Source organism: Heliangelus exortis, chromosome 26 (assembly GCF_036169615.1).
Source record: "Heliangelus exortis chromosome 26, bHelExo1.hap1, whole genome shotgun sequence".
NCBI lineage: Eukaryota > Metazoa > Chordata > Aves > Apodiformes > Trochilidae > Heliangelus > Heliangelus exortis.
Window position 1 is genome coordinate 5,040,572 of NC_092447.1, and position 23,871 is coordinate 5,064,442.

The 23,871-nt window shown below is 45.3% G+C and overlaps 1 protein-coding gene across 7 annotated transcripts in view; it reads left to right on the plus strand.

The window, feature by feature from the left end:
* Positions 1-23,871, plus strand: part of APLP2 (amyloid beta precursor like protein 2) — a 45,371-nt gene that overhangs the window by 9,828 nt on the left and 11,672 nt on the right. For 4 of the 7 annotated variants that reach the window (XM_071769262.1, XM_071769263.1, XM_071769264.1 and 1 more), the window contains exons 2-9: positions 11,870-12,043; positions 12,956-13,085; positions 16,343-16,455; positions 17,905-18,086; positions 18,626-18,843; positions 20,524-20,691; positions 22,641-22,756; positions 23,126-23,200. In XM_071769262.1, coding sequence (XP_071625363.1) covers positions 11,870-12,043; positions 12,956-13,085; positions 16,343-16,455; positions 17,905-18,086; positions 18,626-18,843; positions 20,524-20,691; positions 22,641-22,756; positions 23,126-23,200 — 1,176 coding nt within the window. The remainder of the gene's footprint in view (positions 1-11,869; positions 12,044-12,955; positions 13,086-16,342; positions 16,456-17,904; positions 18,087-18,625; positions 18,844-20,523; positions 20,692-22,640; positions 22,757-23,125; positions 23,201-23,871) is intronic. The other 3 variants (XM_071769267.1, XM_071769268.1, XM_071769269.1) reach the window with 1 other exon arrangement.

Below are 23,871 nucleotides of genomic sequence, written 5' to 3' on the forward strand. Positions count from 1 at the left end.
TGCCAGAGTGGGACAATCTGTTGGGATGCATCAGGATGTGAACAGGGTCCAGGGAAGGGATTCTGCCCCTGTGCTCAGCCCTGGGGAGGCCACAGCTTGAGTCCTGTGTCCAGTTCTGGGCCCCTCAGCTCAGGAAGGAGATTGAGGTGCTGGAGCAGGTCCAGAGAAGAGCAAGGAGGCTGGGAAGGGATCCAGCAGAATTCCTGTGAGGAAGGGCTGAGGGAGCTGGGGGTGTTGAGGCTGGAGAAGAGGAGGCTCAGGGGAGACCTCATCACTCTCTCCAACTCCCTGAAAGGAGGTTGGAGCCAGGGGGGGGTTGGGCAGATATCAGTGGGACAAGAGGGCATGGACTAAAGAATTTTTTCCTAATATCCAACCTAAACCTCCCCTGGCAGAGCTTTAGCTCTGCCAGGGGAGGTTTAGGTTGGGTATTAGGAAAAAATTCTTTGCAGAGAGGGTGCTCAGGCATTGGAATGGGCTGCCCAGGGAAGGGGTGGATTCTCCATCCCTGGAGATATTTCAAAAGAGCCTGGATGTGGCACTCAGTGCCATGGGCTGGGAACCACGGGGGGAGTGGATCAAGGGTTGGACTTGATGAGCTCTGAGGTCCCTTCCAACCCAGCCAGTTCTAGGATTCTGGGATTCTGTGATCTTCAGCTCCAGCCAAATTACAAATGCTCACCTTGCAGAAAGATGAAACTGGGGTGAGTCTGCACATGGGAACTCTCAGCCTGCAGCCACCCTTGCTGCCTTTCAGGTTGGTTTTTTGTCCTGTCTCTGAAGGGGCAGCTGGTACCCTCTGCAACACCCTGACTCCTGAGCAAAACTCCATCATGTCTTCAGCAGTGTTTGTGAGCAGCCTGTAGTGCTGAGGGTTAACTTTGGGAACAACCAGTGCCCCCCAAAGCAGAGTGCTGCTCTTACTATTCCTGCCTCTCCCAAGCTAATATTTAATTCCCTTTTATTGGCAGGTACAGCTATGAAAATACAGACAACCTTTCAGGGAAATATTCAGCTGGATAGTCCAGTTGTCTTTGCTCTCCAGCCTTTGCACATGGGAATTCATTTTGTCAGCTGCCTAACCTGTTTTCTTCCTCAAACCAGTATAAAATAAGATGGGGAACTTCTCACTGGGACATTCTCAGGGCCTTTTAAATATCCCCAGCCTCATCATTGATATCCCTGCTGTCAGGGCTAGCTGGGGATTGTGCAGGGAGAGGCAGCCTCAAAGATAATTAAGACACAGTCTGTTCAAGAGCTTGTTTGGGCTCTCATTTATTTTAATCCCTCTTTTTTTTTTTTTTTTTTTTTTAATCTCTGAAGTAAGGATATGAGAGAGTTAATATTGTAGCTGTCTTGTGCTATTGCAACATCAAGCTGTAATTTCAACATGACTTTCTCAGATGCTGAGCTGTTACAGTGTGAGAGATCTGACTGTTCCATAGGGTTAATCCCCAGCAGTGGTTTGCCAGACCCTGGCAAGGTGGACACAGCCTTGTCTGAAGTCAACAACAAAAGAAGAAAAAACAAATCAACAAAGTCAACAAAAAAGAAAAAAAAAAAAGCCCCTGCTCCCAGGTTACAACTTTTTTATGCAACGTTTTCATCTTTTGACTTTGGGAAAGCTCTGGTGAAACAACTCAGCCCATGGGTAGGAAAATGATGAGTGGCCTTTTGCATCAATACACCAATCAATCCACCCCCCAATCACTGTCCTGGTGATGGGATCTACATGTGAAGTCAGCATTTCCAGTGCTGTCCATATCTGCTTTTAGGGTCCAGCAAAGTAAAGCTTGTCAGGGATGGTTAAGCATTTATTTTATTTTATTTTTTACCCCTTCACTCCAGTGTGTAGCATGCCAGATAAGAGCATCTGAGCAGGCAAAAGAGTTCTCCTAAAAAAAGTAAATAGTTCCTTCTTTTCTCCAGGGTGATGGCTTTTCCCAAACTGGAAAATAAAGAGTTGTTTGGAATCTTTCTGTTCAAAATGAGACCTTTATTCTTTACTGGTCCTTCAGCTGGAGAATTCTAAGTCTTTAGGAAAAAAGAAAAAAAAAAAAAAAAGCTTTGCTGCTAAGATGGACAGCTAGGACAAAAGGTTTGAAAAATTGAAAAAAACACAGTAAAGACCTTGAAGAGGATTTTCTATTAAGGTGATGGAAGTTCTTGGGTGTTTACTGCCTCTTCAAGTCATAACTGCATTGTCTAAAACTGTTCTGCCTGCTGTTTTTCAAAGCCCTTTCCCTCAGTGGTGCAGAGCAGGCAGTTTTTGCTTCCATGTTGGTGATAAAGCTTTCAGCTCCTGATGGTTTCGTGCTTCAAAGCCTTTACTGAAGTGTCCCATTTCTTAAAATGCCTCAAAGAACTGCCCATCAGGTGTCTGCAGCTGAGTGATGGGAATCCTTCCACCCAGCTCATCTTCAATTGCAGCCTACCCAAGCAGCCAGAAAAGAAGCAAGCACTGCATTCCCTCCCCTGCCTTGAAAACCTCCACAAAAAGCTTAAGGAAATCTCAAGCCAAATAGGAACCAGTGCATGCAGAGTGCATTCTTCCTCCTGAAATTGCTACCAAGTTGAGATCTTATTTTATCAAAGGTAAAAATAGCCTCTCATCTTATTTCCAGGCAGTGCTACACCCTCTCATCCAGCTCAGCAGTCTGAAGAGCTGCAAAATTCAGAGTGTGTCTATCTCAGATGTTTGTAAAACATCCAGAGCTGGTTGAATGTTATGCAGGGCTGGCCCTGGCATATTTGAGGTTGTGAGCTGCCTTCTCTTGAACTGCTCTTCCTTTCTGGAGCAATGAAATGAGCAGAGGGCATCTCAACCTACCCAGCCATAGGCTGTGCTAGAAGTTATCACTTAATTTTCTGCTGGCTTTAAGCAGTTACTGTAGCTTGGGGTCTGTTGCTTCCCTTCAAGGTGCTGTACAACACATCCATCAGAGATCCAGAATGCTACCCTGGCTATGGTATGATGCTAAACCCCAGCTGATAAATCAGTGCTGCAGAAGGGAAATGCTGCTAAATTAGTCAAGATTGCTTTAAAAGAGTAATAAGTTGACATCTCAAGTTATTACCCTGGTTGTCCACTTTCTGCTGCTCTGGAAACATCAGGGGTGCTTCAGAAGGCTTCAGCATTTGCCCTCTGTCTTGTGTCAGATTGCTAAATCCAGGTGTTTGAGCTCTTGGGGGCAGCTAGAAATCCACCTTTTGTCCTCTTCCTTGGAGGAGGGAAGGAAACTGTGAGATTGGAGCCTGAATTCTGCTGAGAGCTGTTTGGCTGTTGGGTGACAAGCTTAAAACCAAACAAATAAGGCTGTTGATTTCTGACTCTTGGAAATAGGAGGTGTTGCTCCACCCCTCTCCCTGCACTTCAGCCTCTTTGCTGTTGAAGGAGGAAGAGTTTGGCATTCTTGAGAATTTCTTTGCCTCCAGCCATTAAAGCTTCTTGAAAGATTGTGTGCAAGGAGTGATGGAAGGTGCTGCATGAAGGATGCAAGCCATGAGCAGCTTTCAGAAGAAATAACAGGAGGAGGTGTGTGGAGAGCTGTGTGGGGAGATGGTTTTGGTTTAAAACCCCAATTTGTGTTATTTCCTAAATAGATTTCATGAGAGCCAGAGTTAAGTCTCTCCTTGGTAAGAGCTACCAACTGCTGACTGTTTTTATAGGCCTGTGATTTATAGAATTAACCTCTGCTTTTGACAGAAAAGCTTTAAGTACAAACTTAACCTCAGTTTGGAGGCTGGAAACAGTGAGGCTGTTTCATTCTTTTGGTAACGTGGTCATTTTGGTCTGGTTCAGCATCTGCTTGGCATAGCAGCAAGGATGAAAACAGCCCTGTGTTTGAGCTGTGGGTTTCCTGCTTTGAAAAGGAAAGTGATCACTGGCATGGTTTGGAAAGCCAGGGCTTAAAAACCTCATGGTTTCCTCTTCCAGACTGGAAGTTTCATCTGGACTTTTTTGAAGGGTGGAATTACCAATTAATTTGCTTCATTTGGCTTTGAACCCTCAGGTTCAGCAGGGTCAGGGGGATGCTGGTTCATTTCTTTCTGTGTGTTCCAGGGAAGTTTGTGTGGAGCCTGAGTGCAGGACTTCAGATGCCAAATGAGAATTCTCTCATGTCCCAAGCCAACTGCACTCTGGACACATAAATAGCCCATCTGTGATACTGAATATCTATAAAGGAAGGGATATTTTAGCTCAGAAATTATTTGAAACCAAAACCCCACCCCATGCCCACTTAATCTTTCCTTTTTTTTTTTTTTTCCCCTCTAGGTATATTTTTCCTTGCCACTTCATATTCTTCCTCCAGTGGTCTCTCCATTGCAGGCTTTTTTTTTTTGTAAGGCTCCCTGTGAGCTTCCCAAGGTCTTTCAAATAAATCCTCCTGCTGTTTGGAGGAGTTTGTTGTTGTTTTGTACCCCCTTAGAGTGCTAAATCACTTCAAATCAATAGCAGAGGTTTGGGTTTTGCATGTTTGGTAACAATAAATCATTCTCTGCATCTCCTTTCTGCTGCTTTTGTCCAGGTTCTCTCTGAGTTGTGATGAGCCTCAGCCCACCAGGTATTTTATTTTTTTTTTTTGCTTTGTGTTTGCTTTGAACACATTGTTTTGAAGGGATGGAAGATCCTGCAAATGTGTTTTCCTGTGTATTATGGAATCTCTGTCTCCTGGTAACCAGAGTTGTGATATTCACTGACTCTCAAGTATGTAAAGTGCCTTTAAGATGGAAAGGACTTGTTTTGGAACAAGCTTTTACAGAAATCCACAGCTTGGTGTCCTCACGTGGTGGTGTCAGTGGAGCCTTTGTGCTCTGATAATTTGTAGGAACAACAATGAGGTGGGCATGAAAGGAGGGTGGATTTCTTTTTTCCAACCTGGAAGGAAACACAAGTCACAGCCACTGAGTTTTGGGTCTCCCAATTTTCCTGGCAACATTACCCTGGGGCCTTTTTTCATCAGTGGATTTTTAGTGTCCATGAGAAGAACATCTCCTTGCACTGAGGTTTCTCACTTGCTGGCCAAGCTACCAAGACATCTTGGGGCTCTGGTTCAATAATTCCTGTGGGAAAGGAGGGATTAGTCTTGCTGTGCCAGACAGAAGGATGGCAGGGATTGGAGGCAAGGGGTTGAGGATTGAACCAGGCTGAACCCACTGCCAGGTGACCTGAGGGAAGTCACTTGACTTGGTGCCTTAGTTTAGCCCAGGAATAAATAGGTCCATGTGTTGGGACATGGCTTGAGAGTTGGTCCATGCTTTAAATAGTCCCCCAGTCCTGCTGAAAAAGGGAAGGAAGTGCAGCTGTTGTCCTTTGAATGAAAATTAAAAATTATAATTCTTCTATTAAATAGATGAAATATTTCTAAGGTGACTTTTGGACTGAGCTGTTCCAGTCCCAGCCATCACCCAAGCTGTAGTTTGGAAAGCTTGAAGCCTGTCAAATTATTATTTTTTTTTTTTTTTAAAGGACACAGTTCTGGATACAGTAACATTTGTTCAGGGACTGTTCCAACCGAGTCGGTCTGAACTTTGTCTCTCCAGGGGTGGAAAAAAAGGATGCCAAAGGCAAATCTGTTACACAAACAACTGGGGGAAGCCAAGGCTCTGCTGAATAATGGCTTTGAGACTGGCAGAGCTGCTTTCCCTGCCTGGATGTGGCAGCTCCTGAGTGCAGGTGCCTGACAGATTATCTGCCCACTGACTCATGGGTGGAGCATGATCAGATGGAGGAGAGAAAAAAATAATCTGCTGCCTCATTGGTACCAATTCCAGGGGCAAAAAGGCTGCCTCTGAGTTGCAGGTACTTGGAAGTTTCCCCTTTTTCTCTGCAGCAAGGGATGCTTCAGCCTTCAGCAGTTTTTTTTTTTTTTCTCTCCATAACACCTGGGCTGCTGTTGGCACAGATGATCACATAGATTATTGGCACCAAAATTGTTGGAGGCAGCCTGTTAGCCATCAACAGCTAAATATAACCTGCACCCAGTGCAGCTCCTGCCTTGGCTTTCCAGTTTTTCTGCTGGGGAAGAATCCTCTCTGCCACAAAAGTCAATAAAGGATGAGCAGAGGGAGGAGAACTCCACCCCTTCCAGCAAGTTCAAAGTAAGCCAAAGTCTTGCTTTGCTGAGATTTCTGCCATTTCAATTCAAAAGCAAACACAAGCTGGTATTATCAGCTTGCACCAGATCTGCCTGCAGACAATAATTCTTCCTGTCTTGGACTTCTGCCCATGTGCATTATTGTAATTATCAGCAATTTAAAAAAAAATAAAAAAATAAATAAAGCAATAAAGCTAGGATGAGCTGCTAGGCTGTAGATTTACTGCCTGCTGTGTCAGGCATTCATTAGCTTTCCTGGGTTCAAGCCACCTATCTGCTGGAGAAAAGCAGGAAAAGAAGCTAAGGAAAACAGTGTGAAACATAATTTGAGGGAGGAATTGGAAGCTCTGCTTGTGTTTACAAGTCAGAAATCCAAAAAGCAGGGGAATTAGAAGTATTTTATGTTGAGCATCAGGTCCCTCTGCTGACTTCCCTCACTTCACTGCTGTGTTGGTTTCCTTGGCATTAATTCCCAGGTGAGATTCCAGCAGTTTCAGGGCTGCATGGCACATCAGGACCAGGGAAGGCTCAGCTCTGCAGTTCCCACCCAGCTGTTCCCCTCCCAAAAGTTTCAGCTGAATCCTTGGTATCAGTTGGCACTGGTAGAGTTTGTGACTGCAACATCTCTTCTTGATTATTTTTTTTATATTTTGTCCTTGCACAGATGTGTGTACCAGTTGTTCAGCCAAGGAAGGGATGAAAAGTTGCAATACTCAGGCATTTAAAAGTGGCAGAAATCAAGGGTTATGCTCTAAGGTAGCCTTACAAGGTAATAACAAGACTCATTTTTGTCTCAGGAACTGTTGGAATTCCTCAGTGGTCTTGAAGGGGTTCAGTTTAAACCTTCCATGTCTGTAGCTCTTACTCTGACAGTTGTGTTCCAGCCAGAATAGGAAATGTATATTTTAAGAAATAGAATCCACAGAAGCTGCTTTTTTTTTTTTTAATTCTTTTTAATTAACTGAAGGTGTAAAGTGTAATTTATCTGGATGGGGGCTGTGCTGAACACCATGTTCTGCAGTCCCCTCTTGTTGTGGTTCGTGTGCATTCTGATTTAATAAAGAGTATTGCTTTCTAGGGGCTTTGCTTAATTAAAAACAAACAGCACAAGTCATCTGTCAAAACACTGCCTGGCATCTTTTTGTCACTGTAGCAGCAAATAGGCCTCCAATAGTTGTAACTCTTCTGAGCAGGACATGGGATCCAACCTCCAGACTACCCTGCAAGAAAGGTTCTGTATTTTTTTTGGAGGGAGTGAATGCCCTCAGCAGCTATTAATCTGTCTCTGGCCACCAAGTCAATGGAATTCACAACCAGAGGCATGTTGAGTTGGTTTTTTTTTTTTCCTTTTTTTTTTCAGCATCTTATAAATCCTAGAGTCTGGAGGTTGAGTTTTAAAGCAACTTAAATCTTCCATAGTTTTTCTCCAGCTGGGGCTGCCTGATGGAAGGCACAAGCAGTTTGGGTTCTCCTGAGAGGCTCTTGATGTTTCTCAAGCTTTGCAGCCCTTTTGCCCTGGAACCAGGGCCAGGATATTATGGTGCTTGTGCAGCTGTCAGTTCCTGGACACATCCTCTCCCATCTTTGGCCCAAAATGTTAGCTGGGAGACTTTCTTTTTTTTTTAGGATGCATCTTCCTAGCGTTCCTTTAGAGCTGATGTGCTCTGTGAGCACCTTTTGAGCATCAATGGAAAGGGAATCTTTAAGATTTCCTGCTAGGCTTCAGCTTTTGCTGGAATAAAGCCTGATTCTGGTTAATTTGATCAGCTGGGCAAGGTTACTGTCGTGTTTGACTTCTCAGAATTTGCAGCCTGGAGTTAAATTTGATGTTTTGCAGATACCTTTGTGCTGTTAAAGAAGGCTCTGGGGAGCTCACTGCTGTGCAATGTCATTTCTCACAAAATGAACTCAGCCCTGAAGTCCCCAGCAGCATTCCAGAAGGTTTTCCTGAGCAGCATTTGATAGGGAGCTGAGTGAGGAGGTTTAAAACATCCTGGCAATGCAAGGCAAGGACCAGGGGTGTGGTTTTCATGGCTGTTTTTTTTTTTTTCTGAACCAGAACTGCAGAGGTTTGTGTGTTTCTGGAGCAGATGTGAAATATTCCTTATTTTACAGAGCTGATGGGATTTCCTGTGCATTGTTGGGTCCCAGCATTGAAGTGGAAGCACAGTAGGGAGCAGAAATGACTTAAAATCACCACAAAATTCCTCTTTGAAGAAGGTCTTTGTGCTGTGTGATGCCTGTGGTCTCTCTACCCTTGCATCCCTCCTTTGAGATGGTGGATACCTGCAGGAAAAAAAAGGCATGGAGAGCATAGAGCCCGGGCTCTCGGGTCAAACACTGCCTCAAGTTGTGAAGAGGCTCCTAGTAAATAAAAGCCAAGATATTTGGGCAGGGGCACTTCCATCAGAGATGAAGAAAAAGATTAAGGGGCTTGAATTCCTGTGTTTTCAGGTCCATAAATCAGGCACTGCATGACAGGGTGAGGAATTTAACTGACAGTAACTGGCCAGAGATTTATGTGTTTATGGAATCAAATACCACTTTGGGCTTGGAGAGCAAAGTGGATTACAGAATTACACCAAAAGGCAGAGCAGAATTTATCATGAAACATCTTGTAAATGCAAGTGCCAGTGAGGAAAGGAATGGTTTCAGTGTTTTCCCAAGGAACATTCATCTTGCTTTCATTCTATGGATATATATTAATAGGGTAATAGCTACTAAAATCTGGATGAACTCTTCCATGATGTGGATGTTTATCCCTCCAGTCTGCTTATTCCAGAGAGAGAATAATTTGCTCCCCAGCACTAAAAGAGGTAGCTGCTTCCATTTATGGCTGGGAAATTCCCAAAGAAAAATGTGCTGTGGGTTTGTTGTCCCTCTGCAACATGGAATGGGTGAATTCTCTGAAGGGCTTAACTAAGGATGTGGCTTTAGCCCAAGCTTCGTGGTGGTTTACAGGTTCCCCAACCCTTCTTTTGCAAGATGGTGCTTGAATGGAGACAAATAACCTGGGGCATTGGCAGCCTGAGTGATCTGCTTTGATTTTTGGTATGAGGGCAGTTCTGGGGTGTGACAGAAAGGGAATTTGTCCTCAGAAACTCTTGTAGGTGACTTCCTTCTAATTAAGGAGCAAGTGTTAAAGCTGTGGCTTCATTGCTTCCACTGAATCCTGTGGGATCTCCCCTGTATTCCCTTCAGGACAGGTAGAAGGAGATGAAAAGAGCAAATGAAATAACTGATGGGATGGGTGGCTGGGGTGGATTGTCAGTGGTGAAAATAAATGGAAGCCCATTCCTCAAAACTCCTCCTTCCTTGCAGGCTGTGGGCTGGAAGGTAAAGCTTGGGTGCCCCAGAGAGGTAAAACTTGGGTGTCTGAAAGTTCCTGAAGTTACTCCCCAGTGCAATTAAAGAAAAGATTTCTTCCGTGTGATTAAAAAGTGGTGAAATGAAGCAAGCAATTAGTCTCATTTGTTCAGCTGTGAATTGGGGCTTAGCAGGTTCTGGTAGCTACAGCAACAGCCTCACTGATATGCAAACCATCTGAGCAATCCCCGGAGGAGGAGGAGGAATGATACCTTTGCCTCAGTGCCGAGGTGTCAGGCCGGAGGGAGAGACAGAAAAGCAAACAGCAGCCTGACATCAGGGTGTAAAGAGGGGGTGGCCGTGATTTCAGGGGCTTGGTATGTGTTTGAACAGGAGTTTTGCTCATGTGAGGGCTCCTGGAGGGATTCCTCATGGCTGTTTCTGCAGCTCTCCTGCCTCTCCAGTTCCCTTATTTTGCTGCATCCTTCTTAAGTTTGCTTGGGAGAAGACAGATTTCAAGCACAGGCAGTGCTGGTGGCCTCTCCAGGCCATTCCTGGTGGCCTCTCCAGGCCATTCCTGGTGGCCTCTCCAGGCCATTCCTGGTGGCCTCTCCAGGCCATTCCTGGTGGCCTCTCCAGGCCATTCCTGGTGGCCTCTCCAGGCCATTCCTGGTGACCTCTCCAGACCATTCCTGGTGACCTCTCCAGACCATTCCTGACCCATCCATTTCATTCTCTTTGGATGCGCTGTGTTCTCCTCACCCAGGTTAAGGCTTTGGGCATCTTTGTTCTTGTGTTTCTTTTTGTTCAGAGTTCAGCTTGAATCTTACCTCTGGTTTTGTGGTGTTGTCATAAAGGAAACTGGGGCTGTGGATTTGTTCCCATGAAAGTGTCAAGTCTTGTGGTGTCTGGAGAAGGGGTTGTTGGTACCGAAGAGGTGTTTGTTTACAGAGAGAGAGAGAGGGGAAAAAAAAAAAGACCCTCTTACAAAGTGTCTATTTGTGTGTTTATAGTGTTAAGAACCATTCCAGGTTTGCCTTTTTCTTCTGAAATGATAGAGCATAAGCAAAGAGCTTGGGTTTTGAGTGACAGAATCCAAGAAATGGACCCACACTGAGCTTGGAGGTTTGTAGGGACTTAGGAGCATTTTGTTGATGGGGCATCGATACCCATATCATTAAATGCTGCATTAATTTGTGAGCTGTGCTAACACTGTGTGGAAATGCCTCCTCTCCAGGCAGTGGGTTTGGGTGTTAAATGAGGAGGAGAGGTGACTAATGTAAAATGGGAGTTCATTTTTATTTTATTTTTTTCCCCCCCAAATCCATCGACCAGGAGCTACGTGCAGAGGTTGTCTGGTTGAATTCTTCTCTAGGCTCCTTGATTTGCTTCAGGCATCCAGATATTGCTGGAAATTGAGGTGCCCACAGCAATATCTGCATCTTGGAGTGCAGGTGAAGTTAAAGCTGCAGGCAGGAGTGGTGCTGAGGGCAGTGCCAGGAGCAGAGCAGCCTTAGGGCCAGGGCTGCCCTGAAGCCTCTCAGTAGTTCTGGTTTTAATCTGCATTGTCTGAAGTGGGTGAAATGGATTTCATTCCCCTAAATGCCTTAAAGAGCTTTTGATTGAGGAGTTCATCTGGTTTGGTTTGGGGTTTTTTTGCCTCCCTCTTCTGTTTTTTCTTTTCCAACTGCTAGGAGTTATGTTCAGCTCCCAGCATCCCCTTTCTTTTCAGGGATTTTCTTTTCAGGAAAAAAAAGCCCTACTCTGCAATTTAATTTAATCCCTTTTTTCTTCTGTTGATCAGCCAGGAAGATTTCAGAAAGGGAACCTGACCTTGTTTTCATTGATCAGTCTGCAGTTTGACCCCAGTGTGGGTCTGGGATGTCAATTTTTTGTCTGCTGGTGCAGGGTGGGGATTGCACAGAAAAACCAGGCAGTACAAACACCCATGGGAGAGCCTTGAGGGGAGGCAACAGGTTTTCAGGAGCTGGTTGCAGTGGTTTTTTTTTTTGATCCAGCAAAAGTCATCTTTGCTTGCATGTTTGGAAAAGAAGTTTAGGTGTTTCTGCCCCAAATATTTTATGATTTGGGGAGAAACGTATGGCTTCAAGCTTTGTGCAGTGGCAAGTTAACTCCTGCCAGAAGTTACTGGTATGAGTTATTTCTCTTTTTCAGATCTTTTTTGAGGGTTTTTTTAGCCTTTGTGTGTACAAACTTTTAAATGTGAATTACTCATTTGTGGTTTTGGGAAGCTGCTCTTGCAGTAATCAGAATTTTTTTGGAAAACCAAACACCAGGCTGGTGAAGGTGTGGGCTCACCAGCTTTTAGGAATAGGGATACAAAGTAAGTTTGTGTTTATTAAACCAGAGCTCTCAGAAGATGCCAGAGGGCTTCTGGTTCTTTGAGTTGTTCTGCTTTCTGTCAAGATAAAGCAATCAACATGTTTTGGTTTTTGTCTTCACAGGCACTGGCAGCCAATGCTGGGACAGGGTTTGCAGTGGCAGAGCCCCAGATTGCCATGTTCTGTGGGAAGCTAAATATGCATGTGAACATCCAGACTGGGAAATGGGAACCTGACCCTTCTGGGACCAAGAGCTGCTTTGGAAGAAAAGAAGAGATTCTGCAATACTGCCAGGAGGTGAGTTTTAATGGGGGGGGGGTTCTGCATTTTTCCCCATTTCTAAGGGAATTGGTTTCCAGTTTTGGTGGTCAGCAGCCAATGAACCCTGCAGGAGATGAACTTGGGTTTGCCAGGCTGTTCCCTCACATGTTACTGCCCACAAAGAGCAGGGAGAGGACCCTGCAGTGGGATTTAGGAGCTGCCCCTGGTTTAGATCAGGTTCCAGTGGTGCAGGGTGTCCTGGGGCTGTCAGTCAGAGGGTTCTGACACCTTGGGCTGTCAGTCAGAGGGTTCTGACACCTTGGGCTGTCAGTCACACCACATCCGGGCTGGAAAATGTTTCAGTGTTTCACAGGCCTGATATAATTGGGGCTGCATTTGATTCCTGCAGGGGAAGGCTAAATATAAGTGAGTGTCTGGACTTGGGAACTCAAACAGGACAGAGGGATGATATTAATACATCAGAAGCAGAGCAGGAGTAAGGAAGCCTGAGGAGGTAGCTGGATATTAGCTTGACAAGTGACAAGAGGGTCTGAGGATGTTGCTATAAACCCAGTTTGTTGGGGATTGCTCTCTTCCAGAGGGTATTGAGCTGCACCAGACAGCAGATAAATACTTTTTCTCCACTACATTGCAAAGTGTGGGTGAAGGCTCCTGCTCCTTGACCTGGCTTCCTCCTGCCACCAAGAAGTGGTGACACATTCCATTTCTCAATCCCTCTGACAAACAGCTGGGGCTTTTTTTTGTGTCTTCAGCTGCTGTAAGTTTACTCCAGAAGAGAATGGGTATCTGTGTGGAAATTTTCAAGTATGTTTCTTGTTTTTTTTTTTCCTCTGTAGAGAATCAGCCAGGCTGCTTCTGGTTAGGAGCCACTTTGCAGGCTCTGTGTCTGGGGACAAACCTCTCTCTCTCTCTCTGTGTCTTCAACAGATGTATCCAGACCTTCAGATCACCAACGTGGTGGAAGCAAACCAGCCTGTTGGCATTGACAGCTGGTGCAAGAGAGGGAAGAAGCAGTGCAAGGACCATGCTCACATCGTGGTGCCCTACAAGTGCCTGGGTGAGTGTGATGTGCTGGTGCATCCTTGTGGGAGGAGCAAGGAATTGCCTCCTGGCCTCTTGCAGAGGAAACAACAGTTTCTAAGTCTCAAATCACCTTCCTGTTTCCATGTCCACCTTCCAGTTTAATGTCTTTATTTCCACAAAAGGGCCCTCTGCCTTTTCTTGCGCAGATGGGCAGCTTGATAACAGCTGTGGTGGAATTATGGTGCCTGGCATGAGGAAGAAATCCCCATTTTCTCTGCCTGCCATAAAACCTGAAGGCTATTGTATTTGAGTCTCACAAAGACACTGGGATTTAATACTCTGATCCTATATTTGTGGAGCTTTAATATTTTGTTGCCTTGGAGACTTAAATGTTCAGTGTGTTCAGGCTTCCTGCTTTGGTCTTGGCAGGAGATCTCTGTTCTATTTCAAGGACTGTATTTAAACTGCTGTTTCAAAGAGGCCCTTCTTCTTGCAGCTGTATCCCATGTCCCTACTTTGAACTGTGAAATAATACCAGCTCAACTGAGATGGATTTCATGGTGCTTTCCAGAATCTATCCACCCACTTGAGTCAGGCAAAGTCTTCAACTTGTTTACCTTGGGGCTTTTGACCTGCAGGGTGAGCCTGTGCTGCACTGCATGTGTTCTTAGGAGTAAGCTTGGGCTCTGCTGGCTGAGCCTCCTTTCAGTTATCCACAGGAACAGACTTGTTTGGCAGAAAGTTCTGTGTGATCTTAGAGGTTTGCTGGGAGGGCTCAGTGGGAACCAGTTATCCTCATTTGGATCTCAGGTTTAAGGTGTGCTTGGACAGAGAACACAAAGCAAGCTGCACAGCTGTAGAGTTGTGGTGTCCTGGATGTAATGACTTCAGGCATAAAGCACTTCATGAGGAATGAAATTTGCTGTGGATCCATCCTGGGAGGAAGATGCATCTTTTCAGAGAGCCTGGAGACATGGGAATATTGATGTTTGAGAAGCAACCCAAACACAGCTGATTAGGTTGAGATTTGCTACTGGAAGGAAGGATGAAAGCAAGCTGAGTAAGGAGTCACCTTCTTTAGAAAAGATCTTCCCCCAAGCCTATTCACCAGCTGAAAAATGAGCTGATTTTAGGGACATGCCCTGCAATTTGATAGGCATTCCATTACCTGCTCCTTTTTAATTAGTGCCTGTCATGGTGTTCTTGAGTATGTCTTAGGCTTTCAGATCTGAGTTAAAGTCCATCTGGGTCTAAAGTACCTTCTTGTTGTATTTAACAGTCCATAATTTTTTTTCCTGTTCCTGGTCCTGCTTGTGTCTTCCTTTGCTCCCTTAATGCCCAGACAGTTTTGGGGTAGGCTCTTGCCACCATAACAGGCTTAACCTTCTCCTTCCTTCCCCCACCACTGAAATTGTATTTTGTATTTCAAAGGTGGGGAAGGGGAGAAGAGGAGAGCCCCTTAGCACTCACTGAACTGTAAAAGAAAGGTAACAAAAGGATGATGGGAGCAAGGCTGAGCCTGGGGAGGTGTGAAAAGAAACTGCTGACAGCTCTGGGGGGCTGTGAGGTGACATGGGAACACTTCTGGCACCTCTGATCTGAAAAGATAGAGGAGGTTTTTTTCTTTTTTGATAGCAGTGGCCAGGACTGGGGAAACTAGAAGGGTTTTCCAGTCCCCAGGTGAATTGTGCCAACCTCCCATGTGTCTTCTGCAAGGATGTGAGGATTCAGTGGTTTTCAAAATAAGTGTTTCAAAATGTTTTACTGATTGATTTGATCAGTTTGAGTTTGGTTTTCAGGTTTGGTCAATTTTGGCTTTCTTATCAGAAACTTCTAAGGTCTCGTGAGAGGGGAAGGAGGAAGGATTATTGCTCAAAATCATAACTGCCTTGGTTTGAGAGAGGAAAATAAGGAAAGTACCATTTTTTTGTGGTGTCTGTTAGTTCAAAATGTAACTTAAGTTAAAAGGGATGATAAATGATAGTTCATTTCATTACTTTGCAGTTGTCATCACATAACCTAGCCCTAAGTTCTACTCATATGAACCTTTGGGGTTAGCAGTAAGGTGCTGCAAAAAAAAAGTCATGCAAAGTATTTATTTGGAAATCATAATGTTAAAGGTTTTTTGACAGTTCTGCCTGGAGACTCCATGAGAAAAGGCATTAAACTTTTCTCCACTTTTAACAAAGGATTCCTAAGGCTGTGTAAGGTGTGTTGCTTGGAAGCACTTGGTCTGAAGATCTTTTCCTGGTCTTCTCTGAGAATTTAGGTACCACTTTATTTTAAAATGAAGTATGTGGCATTGAAATCTACAAGAGAAAAATCTCAGGTTGAGAAAATCACGTTTTGGATTCCAGTAGCTATGTTTAGGAGGACTTCTGAGCTGTGAACAGAAAGTTGTGCTTGTCATCCTGATGCTTATTTGATTTGTGCTGGTACCAAACTGAGTTGTGGTGGAAATTTAGGCAAATAGCTTCTAAATCCCAATAATGCAGGGTCAGTAGAGACTGAGTGTGGTGGAAATTTAGGCAAATAGCTTCTAAATCCAAATATTGCAGGGTCAGTAGAGACTGAGTTTATCTCTCCCTTCTTCCTCAAAAGCACAAGCTTGGTTTTAAGGTGGTGCCAAAATGTCCTCATGGGGTTATCTCAGTGTTGCAGTGCAGTGCCTTTGATTCTGGTTCTGCTCTTTTTTTTGGGCTCTATAGTTTGTATTTCTCCAGCTCTGTTTTGCTTAGGACCATCTGAGTCGGGGAATGTGCTGCAGTTGATGCTGAATTAAACCATCTGGAAACAGTTTCAAACAAACCAAAAGCAAACAAGACTTATTCAGCTCCCCAGCTCCTAAAAACACAGATAAAACTCGGGGCACCTAAAAATTTCCAGGCTGTTAGAGCAGCAGACAGCATGACCTGACTTTGTGGTGTGCTGCAGCTGGGTTGGAAATGGGTGAGGAGGTGGCCTGAAAATGTGTGTATGGAGATGCAGTCTGTGTGAAATCAGGGCATCCTGTCTGTTCCATCAACAGCTCTGTATTAATGTGCATTGTAAACCTTGCCTTCAGTTCAGGGTTTGCATAATGGTGCAGTGATCCTGGTTTTTTTGTTTTCCCTTGGAAATTCAGGCTCCTGTTTTCTATCAGTAGCTGCAGGTCTGACTTGTCCCTGTTAAAATGACACCAAAACCTTCAAGGCATCTTGTAACAAAGTGTACTTTGGAGTAGTGATCCTGGCTTTGGAAGCTGGACATGTGTGAGTTATATGGATGTGGTTTTTTGGTTTTGTTTTCCAGTGGGTGAGTTTGTCAGTGATGTCCTGCTGGTCCCAGAGAAGTGCAGGTTCTTCCACAAGGAGAGGATGGATGTGTGTGAAAGCCACCAGCACTGGCACACTGTGGCCAAAGAGGTAAATAAAGCCCTGTGACAAGAATATTTAGACTGGATTTGTCCACATGGATGCTGTAGTGTCAGAGCAGAATGACATTTTGGGGGATCTGTTACTCCTGTGTTGCAGTCTCAGTGGGCTGAGGTGTAGAGCAGTGAAAAAAATACTTTAAAAAGTACTCAAGTGACTTTAAAACCTGTATAGCTGAGTTACAGGAGTGGAAATCAGGTCTCTAGGGTATTGCTTGAACAACAGGTTGTCCTTTGCAGGATCTACAGGGGTCATAGGGTGGTACCTATTTTTCATGCCCATTTTTGGGTTAATGTACCTGCTGCTGGGGATTTGGTTGGGAGTGCTTGCTTGGGGAAAATCTGAGTTTCATTGTGACTGATTAGTGGAGGTTTTACATAAGAGATGGATTATCTTCTCAGAATAAATCTAGCCTGTGGGGTTGTGGGTTTTTTGGGTGTTTTTTGTTTTAATCTGGCTAGCAAAAATGTTTCAGATTCTCTGCACACCCGTTTGAACTGGGGGTAATAAAAATAAGAACACGGTGAAAGGTCAATGTTTTCCCTTTTGTAGAAACAGCAATTACAGAAACAGCAGCATGATGATCAGTGGTGGTGGTGCTGGAAAAGCTGAGGTTAAGGATGCACCAGTTAAACTTCCAATTCCTTCCAAATCCTGGGAGCAAGAGCCCATTGAAACCAAGCTGTGCTGGCAGAATTGCCTTTTAATTGGAGAGAAACTCCTTCATGACGAGCAAATTTAAAAATCACTTGCTTTCAACATACTTGGAGCACTTTTCCAGAAATATTTGGCTTGTTTTACATCCGTGCAGTAACAAAGCAGAGCACAAAAGGGTTCTGATGTACATAATAGACCCTTGCTAGCTGCATTCTTTCCTGGGGCGCCACAAAGCCATGTGTTTTCTTAGCTTAAGAGAAGTCTATAGACATAATGGCTAATCACAGTTTGCATTTGGCTTTTTCTTGAATTATCTGATTGATTTTCATCTACAGCCCGTTAAAATAATCTTGACATCAAGTCCATCTGAGCCATTATTCACTTATTCCAATGTAAAGTTTCATAGATAAAGCTTAATGAAATGGCCAGCCCAGAAAAGCAAACGCCAGTTCTCTTTCTTTCCAGTGCTCTCACCCTTGGCACAAAACTTCCAGTTATTTTTGCTGAACTCAGCCAAGCTGACAAATGGGCAGTTTGTAGGGGCTGGGGGGTGTTTATGTTAACACCAGGCTCTGAATCTGTCCCTTCTCTGGGGATTTTGCTGAAGCTCCCAAGTTCCAAATCCATTTTCCTTTGATCAGACTTGGGTTCGTGCTGTTGTCTTTTTGCTGTGGGATTTAAACCATTGGTAGCAATTTTGGTTTCTGTGATGGGCAAACTTTGGCTTGATGCACAGCAAGTTTAGCATGATGCTCACCTGACATAAATGGGCTCTTCTTCCAGGCCTGCCTGACAGAAGGGATGATCCTGCACAGTTATGGCATGCTCCTGCCCTGTGGAGTAGACCAGTTCCATGGCACAGAATATGTCTGCTGTCCTCAGACCAAAGTTGTGGATGAGGCTTTGTCCAAAGAGGAGGAGGAGGAGGATGAAGATGAGGATGAAGACTATGATGTTTATAAAAGGTAGGGTTCTTGCTGGCATAGGAGTGAAGCTGCTGTCTTAAGAATATTTCATACAGGGACTCCCTCCTGGGGAGGAGTGAGAGAATTTCCCTCCTTTTGAGTGTCCTAAAGATGTGTCCTGAGTCTGAACAAGCTTTGCAGAAGGACAGATGGCTTTAGAGTGCTGTTACTAATATAAAGCCCTCCTCAGTTCATCTGAGGCAGTCAGTAAGACTGTCTGGTTGCTCAATAGCTGCCTCCTCCACATGGGTCAGACTTTCCCTTGCTGAAAAGAAGCTAGTGAGAAAATGCAAAGAAACCTCACTGAGCTTGGAGCAGCTCTGCCTACAATCCCGGATGTGTCTGAGGAGGGAAGTTCCATTTCTGGGCTGATCAATAGCTGGATGTTTTGTTGTTTTTTTTTTCCATCTCCCCTGTTTCTAAAACAGCTGAAAATAGAACCATTATTCTGGTACCTCAAAGGCTGGCTCCAAAGGGCTTATTAACCTTGATTTTTTTTTTTATTTCCCCCCCCCTCTGGCTGAACTGTATCCCTGCAGTGAGTTCCCTACAGAGGCAGGAGTAGAAGACTTCACAGGAACTGCTGTGGAGGAAGATGAGGATGAAGAAGATGAAGGTGAAGAGGAGGAGGAGGTGGCAGAAGATCGTGATTATTATTATGACAGCTACAAAGTTGATGATTACAATGAGGAGATCCCCACGGAGGCCACCAGTGACAAGGCTGCTTCTGAAAAAGAAGTCAGCAGTGATATGAAATGTAAGACACATTCCATGGGCCTCTTGCTTCCCTGAGAAGCCTCCTTGTTGGCTGCCAGTTGGTGGTGGCTTTTTTGATGAAATCAACTCGGTGCCTCTTGGAAGTTTTCATTTGCCAGGGAAGTCAGCAAACAGAGGGAGAAGCTTGAGGGTGCTTGTGGTTTTGAGTGCTGAAATGAACTCTCTAGAGCATGGGCCATATGTTTCCAGATAAACAGCTCTGCTGGCAGCAAGCCCAGTGGTTGGCACAGAGAATGAGCACCTCCACCAAGGTGCAGTGGTGAGTCAGAAAACAACAACAAAAAAATCTCAGCGTGCCCCCAATCATCTCTAAGAATTTAAAATCGTGGTTTGGGGTCATTGCTGTGGATTTGGGGTTTTCTGCCAAGGTAGGAAATGGAAGCTTTGAAGTGGGCCATGCTCTGCAGAGGTGACAAAGGTGCCATTTAAAGGTGAGGAAGATACCTGGTGCTGCTTTAATAGCCTTTGAATAAGCCTTTTTTTTTTTTCTTTTTTTTTTTCATGGAAGTCAGCCACTACAACTGGTGTGCTGTTACTCTATGAGTAAGCCATACTTACTGCAGTAGTAATACCTACTAGTGATAGCTTTGGTTAAGTGGTATTTGCCATTGCAGAGGGCATCTGGTGGTGGTGTGGTGTCTGTGTTAGACCATGTCCTCTGCTTTCTGTGGGGAAGTGTCTGCAGAGAAAGGGAGGAGAGGGAGTGAAATTCAATTAGCTCCAGATCACTGAATCATTGCCAGCACTTCTTGCATCTTTTTGGTCAAATGCCAGCATGCTGCAGATAATTTTACTTGCTGAAACAAGGCTTAGCTCATACATGTACTGGACTGTTTTGGATCTGCAGGTGATGACACAGACTTGAAACAATTGGGGTCTCTGTTTTGGGGGTACTCAGTCTTTTTTTTTTTTTTTTTTTTTTCCTCCAAAGTACCACAAACAGTTGCTAACTCACACCATATCTGTTCTCCTGCCTCAAAATAACCCAGCTGCTTATATTGCCTGCTTCTTGTGAAGTTGCCCATGTGCCATGGTGACCTGGAGTTTGAATATTTAGGTTTTTTTCAGGATTTTAGTGGCTGGCATTGCTGTGGCAGTGGTGTTCCTTTTGCTTTAGCCTGCCTTGTCAGTGGCTCCAAGACCTCACCTTTATGATGCAGGGTGTCTCTCCAGGCAGAGTGAAGCAAGAACAGGACATCTTTGGGTGCTTTAAGCAGCCCTGATGGGGTTTCCTTTCCATCATGTTGGGTTTGTACAGTGGAGGCTCTGCCACTGGGGCACCCCAGGCCATAAGGCTGTGGCATCAGCAAAATGGATTTTGCTGTTTTAGCCTCTAGCTAAGCAGAAATCACTCTCGCAGGTGAGAGCTCCCTGCTGAGACAACTGCTGGCACAGCCTGGTACTGCCTGCTAGCTCCAAAGCTCTCCAGGAGCTGCCACCTCCCTCTTTGATGTCTTTTGTAGCCCTTTTCATGGTTGCTTTGGCCATGGTAAAAATCCCACTGCCCCTAAAACTGTCGGACAAACCCCTTTGCTGGGGGAAGCGGCGACGCTGGCGTGGCCCAGAAGAAGCTGTCACCAGAGAAGCCACTGCAGCTTTGAAGCCACTTGGCAAGGCCTTTGCTCCTCACCAGCTCATGTTCTAACCCATCTCCTCACAGCTGTCTGCTCCCAGGAGGCCATGACAGGGCCCTGCCGGGCTGTGATGCCTCGTTGGTACTTCGACCCTAACAAGAGAAAATGCGTTCGCTTTATATACGGAGGCTGCGGAGGCAACAGGAACAATTTTGAGTCAGAGGAGTATTGTATGGCTGTGTGTAAAAAGATGAGTAAGTCCTGCCTCCCACTGGCAATTTTTTTGCAGCTAGCCTCTTGTCTGTCTGGCGTTTTGGTGTCTCCTCCTCCTTGCCTAGGTCAGGAGAAGCTCCGTGTGTAGCTCACCCTCTTGGTTCTGGTGTCTGCAGCGGTTCTGTCTGTCCTTTTGCAGCAACCTCCTCTTGTCTCTGCTTCTCTAGGTCTTCAGGGTCAACTTCCCTGGGGAAAGTGGCTCTCAACAGGTGGTGTCTGTGCTGACTGTTGGCTTGTGGCTCTTGCTGAGGGTTTAGTTGGCACCTTCCAGATCTACAGCAGGGAGCAGGGGCTGTCTCTAACCCTTTGTGTGAGCACACAACTGTTTGGGGTTTTTTTCATCTAGAAGGGGAAGCACTTGCTTGCTCCAGTCTTTGGTCCTGAGGGCTGCTACTCACCATTCTCTTGGTAGTAGGTGTTTTCTTGCTCTTGGATTGTGGGGAAATACAAAGAGAAGTGGTATAGGATTCAGAGTCCCCCTTTCAGCTGGGTTTGAAATATGAATCACGACTCAGTCTCCCTGCATTTGTGAGAGCTTCAGGGTTTTGGCACCAGCTTCAGCTGGCTTTTATGTCAGATGATAAAACTCCCCACCACCCCCCCCCCCCCAAAAAAAAGGCATTTTAACCTCCTTATTAATCTTATTGTTGAACTCCAGCACTTCCACTTCAGCTACCATTAAAGCCTTTTGAAAGGCTTTTTGTGTTATCTGGGGCTTGGCAGTCTGACTATACAGCCATAATCCTATTTACAAAATGGGCTTCATGCAAGTGCTTTAGATTGGGCTGATCTAACTGAAGTGGTGAAATAAAAGATGCGGATGTCAGGAGCTTTTTGTACCAAAGTTTGTCTGGTTGCAGAGGGATTTGGGGGCTGGAAAGAGGCTTCTCTGTGTCCACAAATGCTGTGAGCAGGCCCAGAACACAGGGCTGATTTGACATCCCTTGCACTCAACAATTCTTTGCCCTTCTTCACTCCTTCCCTAGTCAGACAGTTCATGGATTCAGGTGCATGCTAATCTGCAAGGTAATTAGTGTGGGTTTTTTGGGAGCAGGATGTCTTTAGACGTGTTGGAGGCCTTTTATCCACCAGAATTACTCAAATAGTTGAAACATTGCCTCAAATTTCCCTTTCTGCCCACTTTCTGCTAGGGGGTGACAACAGAGTGCAGAGTTCACCTTAAATCCCTTCAGAAAGGGCTCTGGGATGTGTGGTTTCTAGAACTGTAGTGCAGAACCTTTTTGTTCAACATTTCCTGGTGTGGATTTTTGCAGATGCTTGAGATTGTCAGTTCTGAAATGTTACTTCTCCCCTTGTCAGGGTTGAATGTCTTAAAAGATCCCAAGTGTCCAGTTTGGGACAAGTGGATTTGTCACACTGAGCCTCCTCCTGTCACTGTCTTGTCTAATATCATTGCCTGTTAGTCCTGCATGGTGCATCTGGTAGGGAAGGTAGGTTTGAAGTGTAAAATCTGGGGTAATGTTTTGTGGAGATTGATTGCCCAGCTCCCTAATGATATTAATGATGTCTGGAGCCAGCTTGTCAGCCAACAGCTAATGCAGAAAAAGTCACTTGAGCTCTCCAGATGCAAAAAGGAAGAGGAAAAACAGAGTTCGTTCTTTTGCAATCCGAGTCGTTCTGGTGCCGGAGGTGATCAGTGCTCCTCTCAGAGCTAATGAGAGGGCCAGAGAGGTGCTGGTAGCTGCAGTGCATGCAGTTTTTGGGGTGAAGTGATTCACTGATGCTGTGCAGTCAATTGGCAGCTTAAAGATACCAAACCTGGACTCCTGGTAGGTGGTGGTGGTTCAGTCACCTCCATCTGCCAGCTCGTTAATCGTGCAGGCGTGGAGATTCCTCTCCTTACCTGTTCCTTTGCATCCCAGCCCTGCAGTTCTCTGACCCCAGGTTTTTCCTTCCCTTTTTTCCTCAGTGCCAACTGATGATGTGGATGTCTACTTTGAAACCCCAGCTGATGACAACGAGCACGCCCGCTTCCAGAAGGCAAAGGAGCAGCTGGAAGTCAGGCACCACAACCGCATGGACAGGGTGAGCTCCTGCCTGCTGTCTTCTCTGCTCCACTCTGTACTTGCTGCCCATTGTGGTTTTGCTTTTGGTTTTCCTGTTCTGCACAAATTGGTGGTGAACTTGACTTCCTCCCCTGTGTTTCTGGACTATGGGCATCACTGTGGCTGTTGAACTTTCATTTCCTCAGAGTGCTGAGGCCTGGGAGGGGACACACTGGGCTTGTTGCTAGGCTTGCTGGGTTTAAACCCCCCAGCAGCTCTGCTGTGCCTTCAGAACCCAGCCAAGGCTGTGCAGGGAGCTGGGTGTGAAGGTGGATGAGCTTGCAAAGATCAGATTTAAACTTGTCTTGTTGGTTAATTTCTTTTTTTCCCCTGTCCTTTTCTTGTCCAGGTGAAAAAGGAATGGGAAGAAGCAGAACACCAAGCTGTAAATCTCCCCAAGGCAGAAAGGCAGACTCTCATTCAGGTAGGAGGATGTGAAGAGGCAAGTTACTGGTGTTTGGCCTTCATCTTCACAATCAACTCCATGAGAGACTGTAGTGCTGCAAGCCAAAAGATGCCTGAGATGGAAGAACAGCTTTCCTGTCCTGTTAACAGCTGCCTCTGAGAGGAGATTTGATTCAATTGCAGGCTTTGTTCTTAAAGCTGGAGATGATGGGATCCTGTGCCAGGTCCTTTCCTCAGCCCAGTTGTAGGAAGTTCTCACCCCTCAAGTGTAGCAACAGCAGAGCCAAGTTGTAACTTCAGCCCTTTGGCCTCTTTTGCACTAACCAGCAGCCTCCCAGCCTGGGTGAAGTTGGCCCTGACTCTCTGGACACACATTTCCTCTTCAGGCAGACTTAGTGAAAATGACTTAGGCAGCAGATAAAGCTGGTTTGCTGCCAGACTGCCAATCTCCTGCCTTGTGGGGGGAGTTCAGTCAGACTGTGAAGTTAATCAGGGATATTCTCAGGATGGGATCATTAGGGGCAGGCTCTCCTCTGGCAGTGACAACTCTGAAGTTCTCTCAGTACAGCTAAGTGAGTGACTCCAGCTTTTGAGCCCACGTTGGATTTTAGCCTGGAACATAGTTTTCTCACTGCATTTATTTAACACAAGTCCAAAAGAGTTTTCCATCACTTCTGTTGAAACCTAACA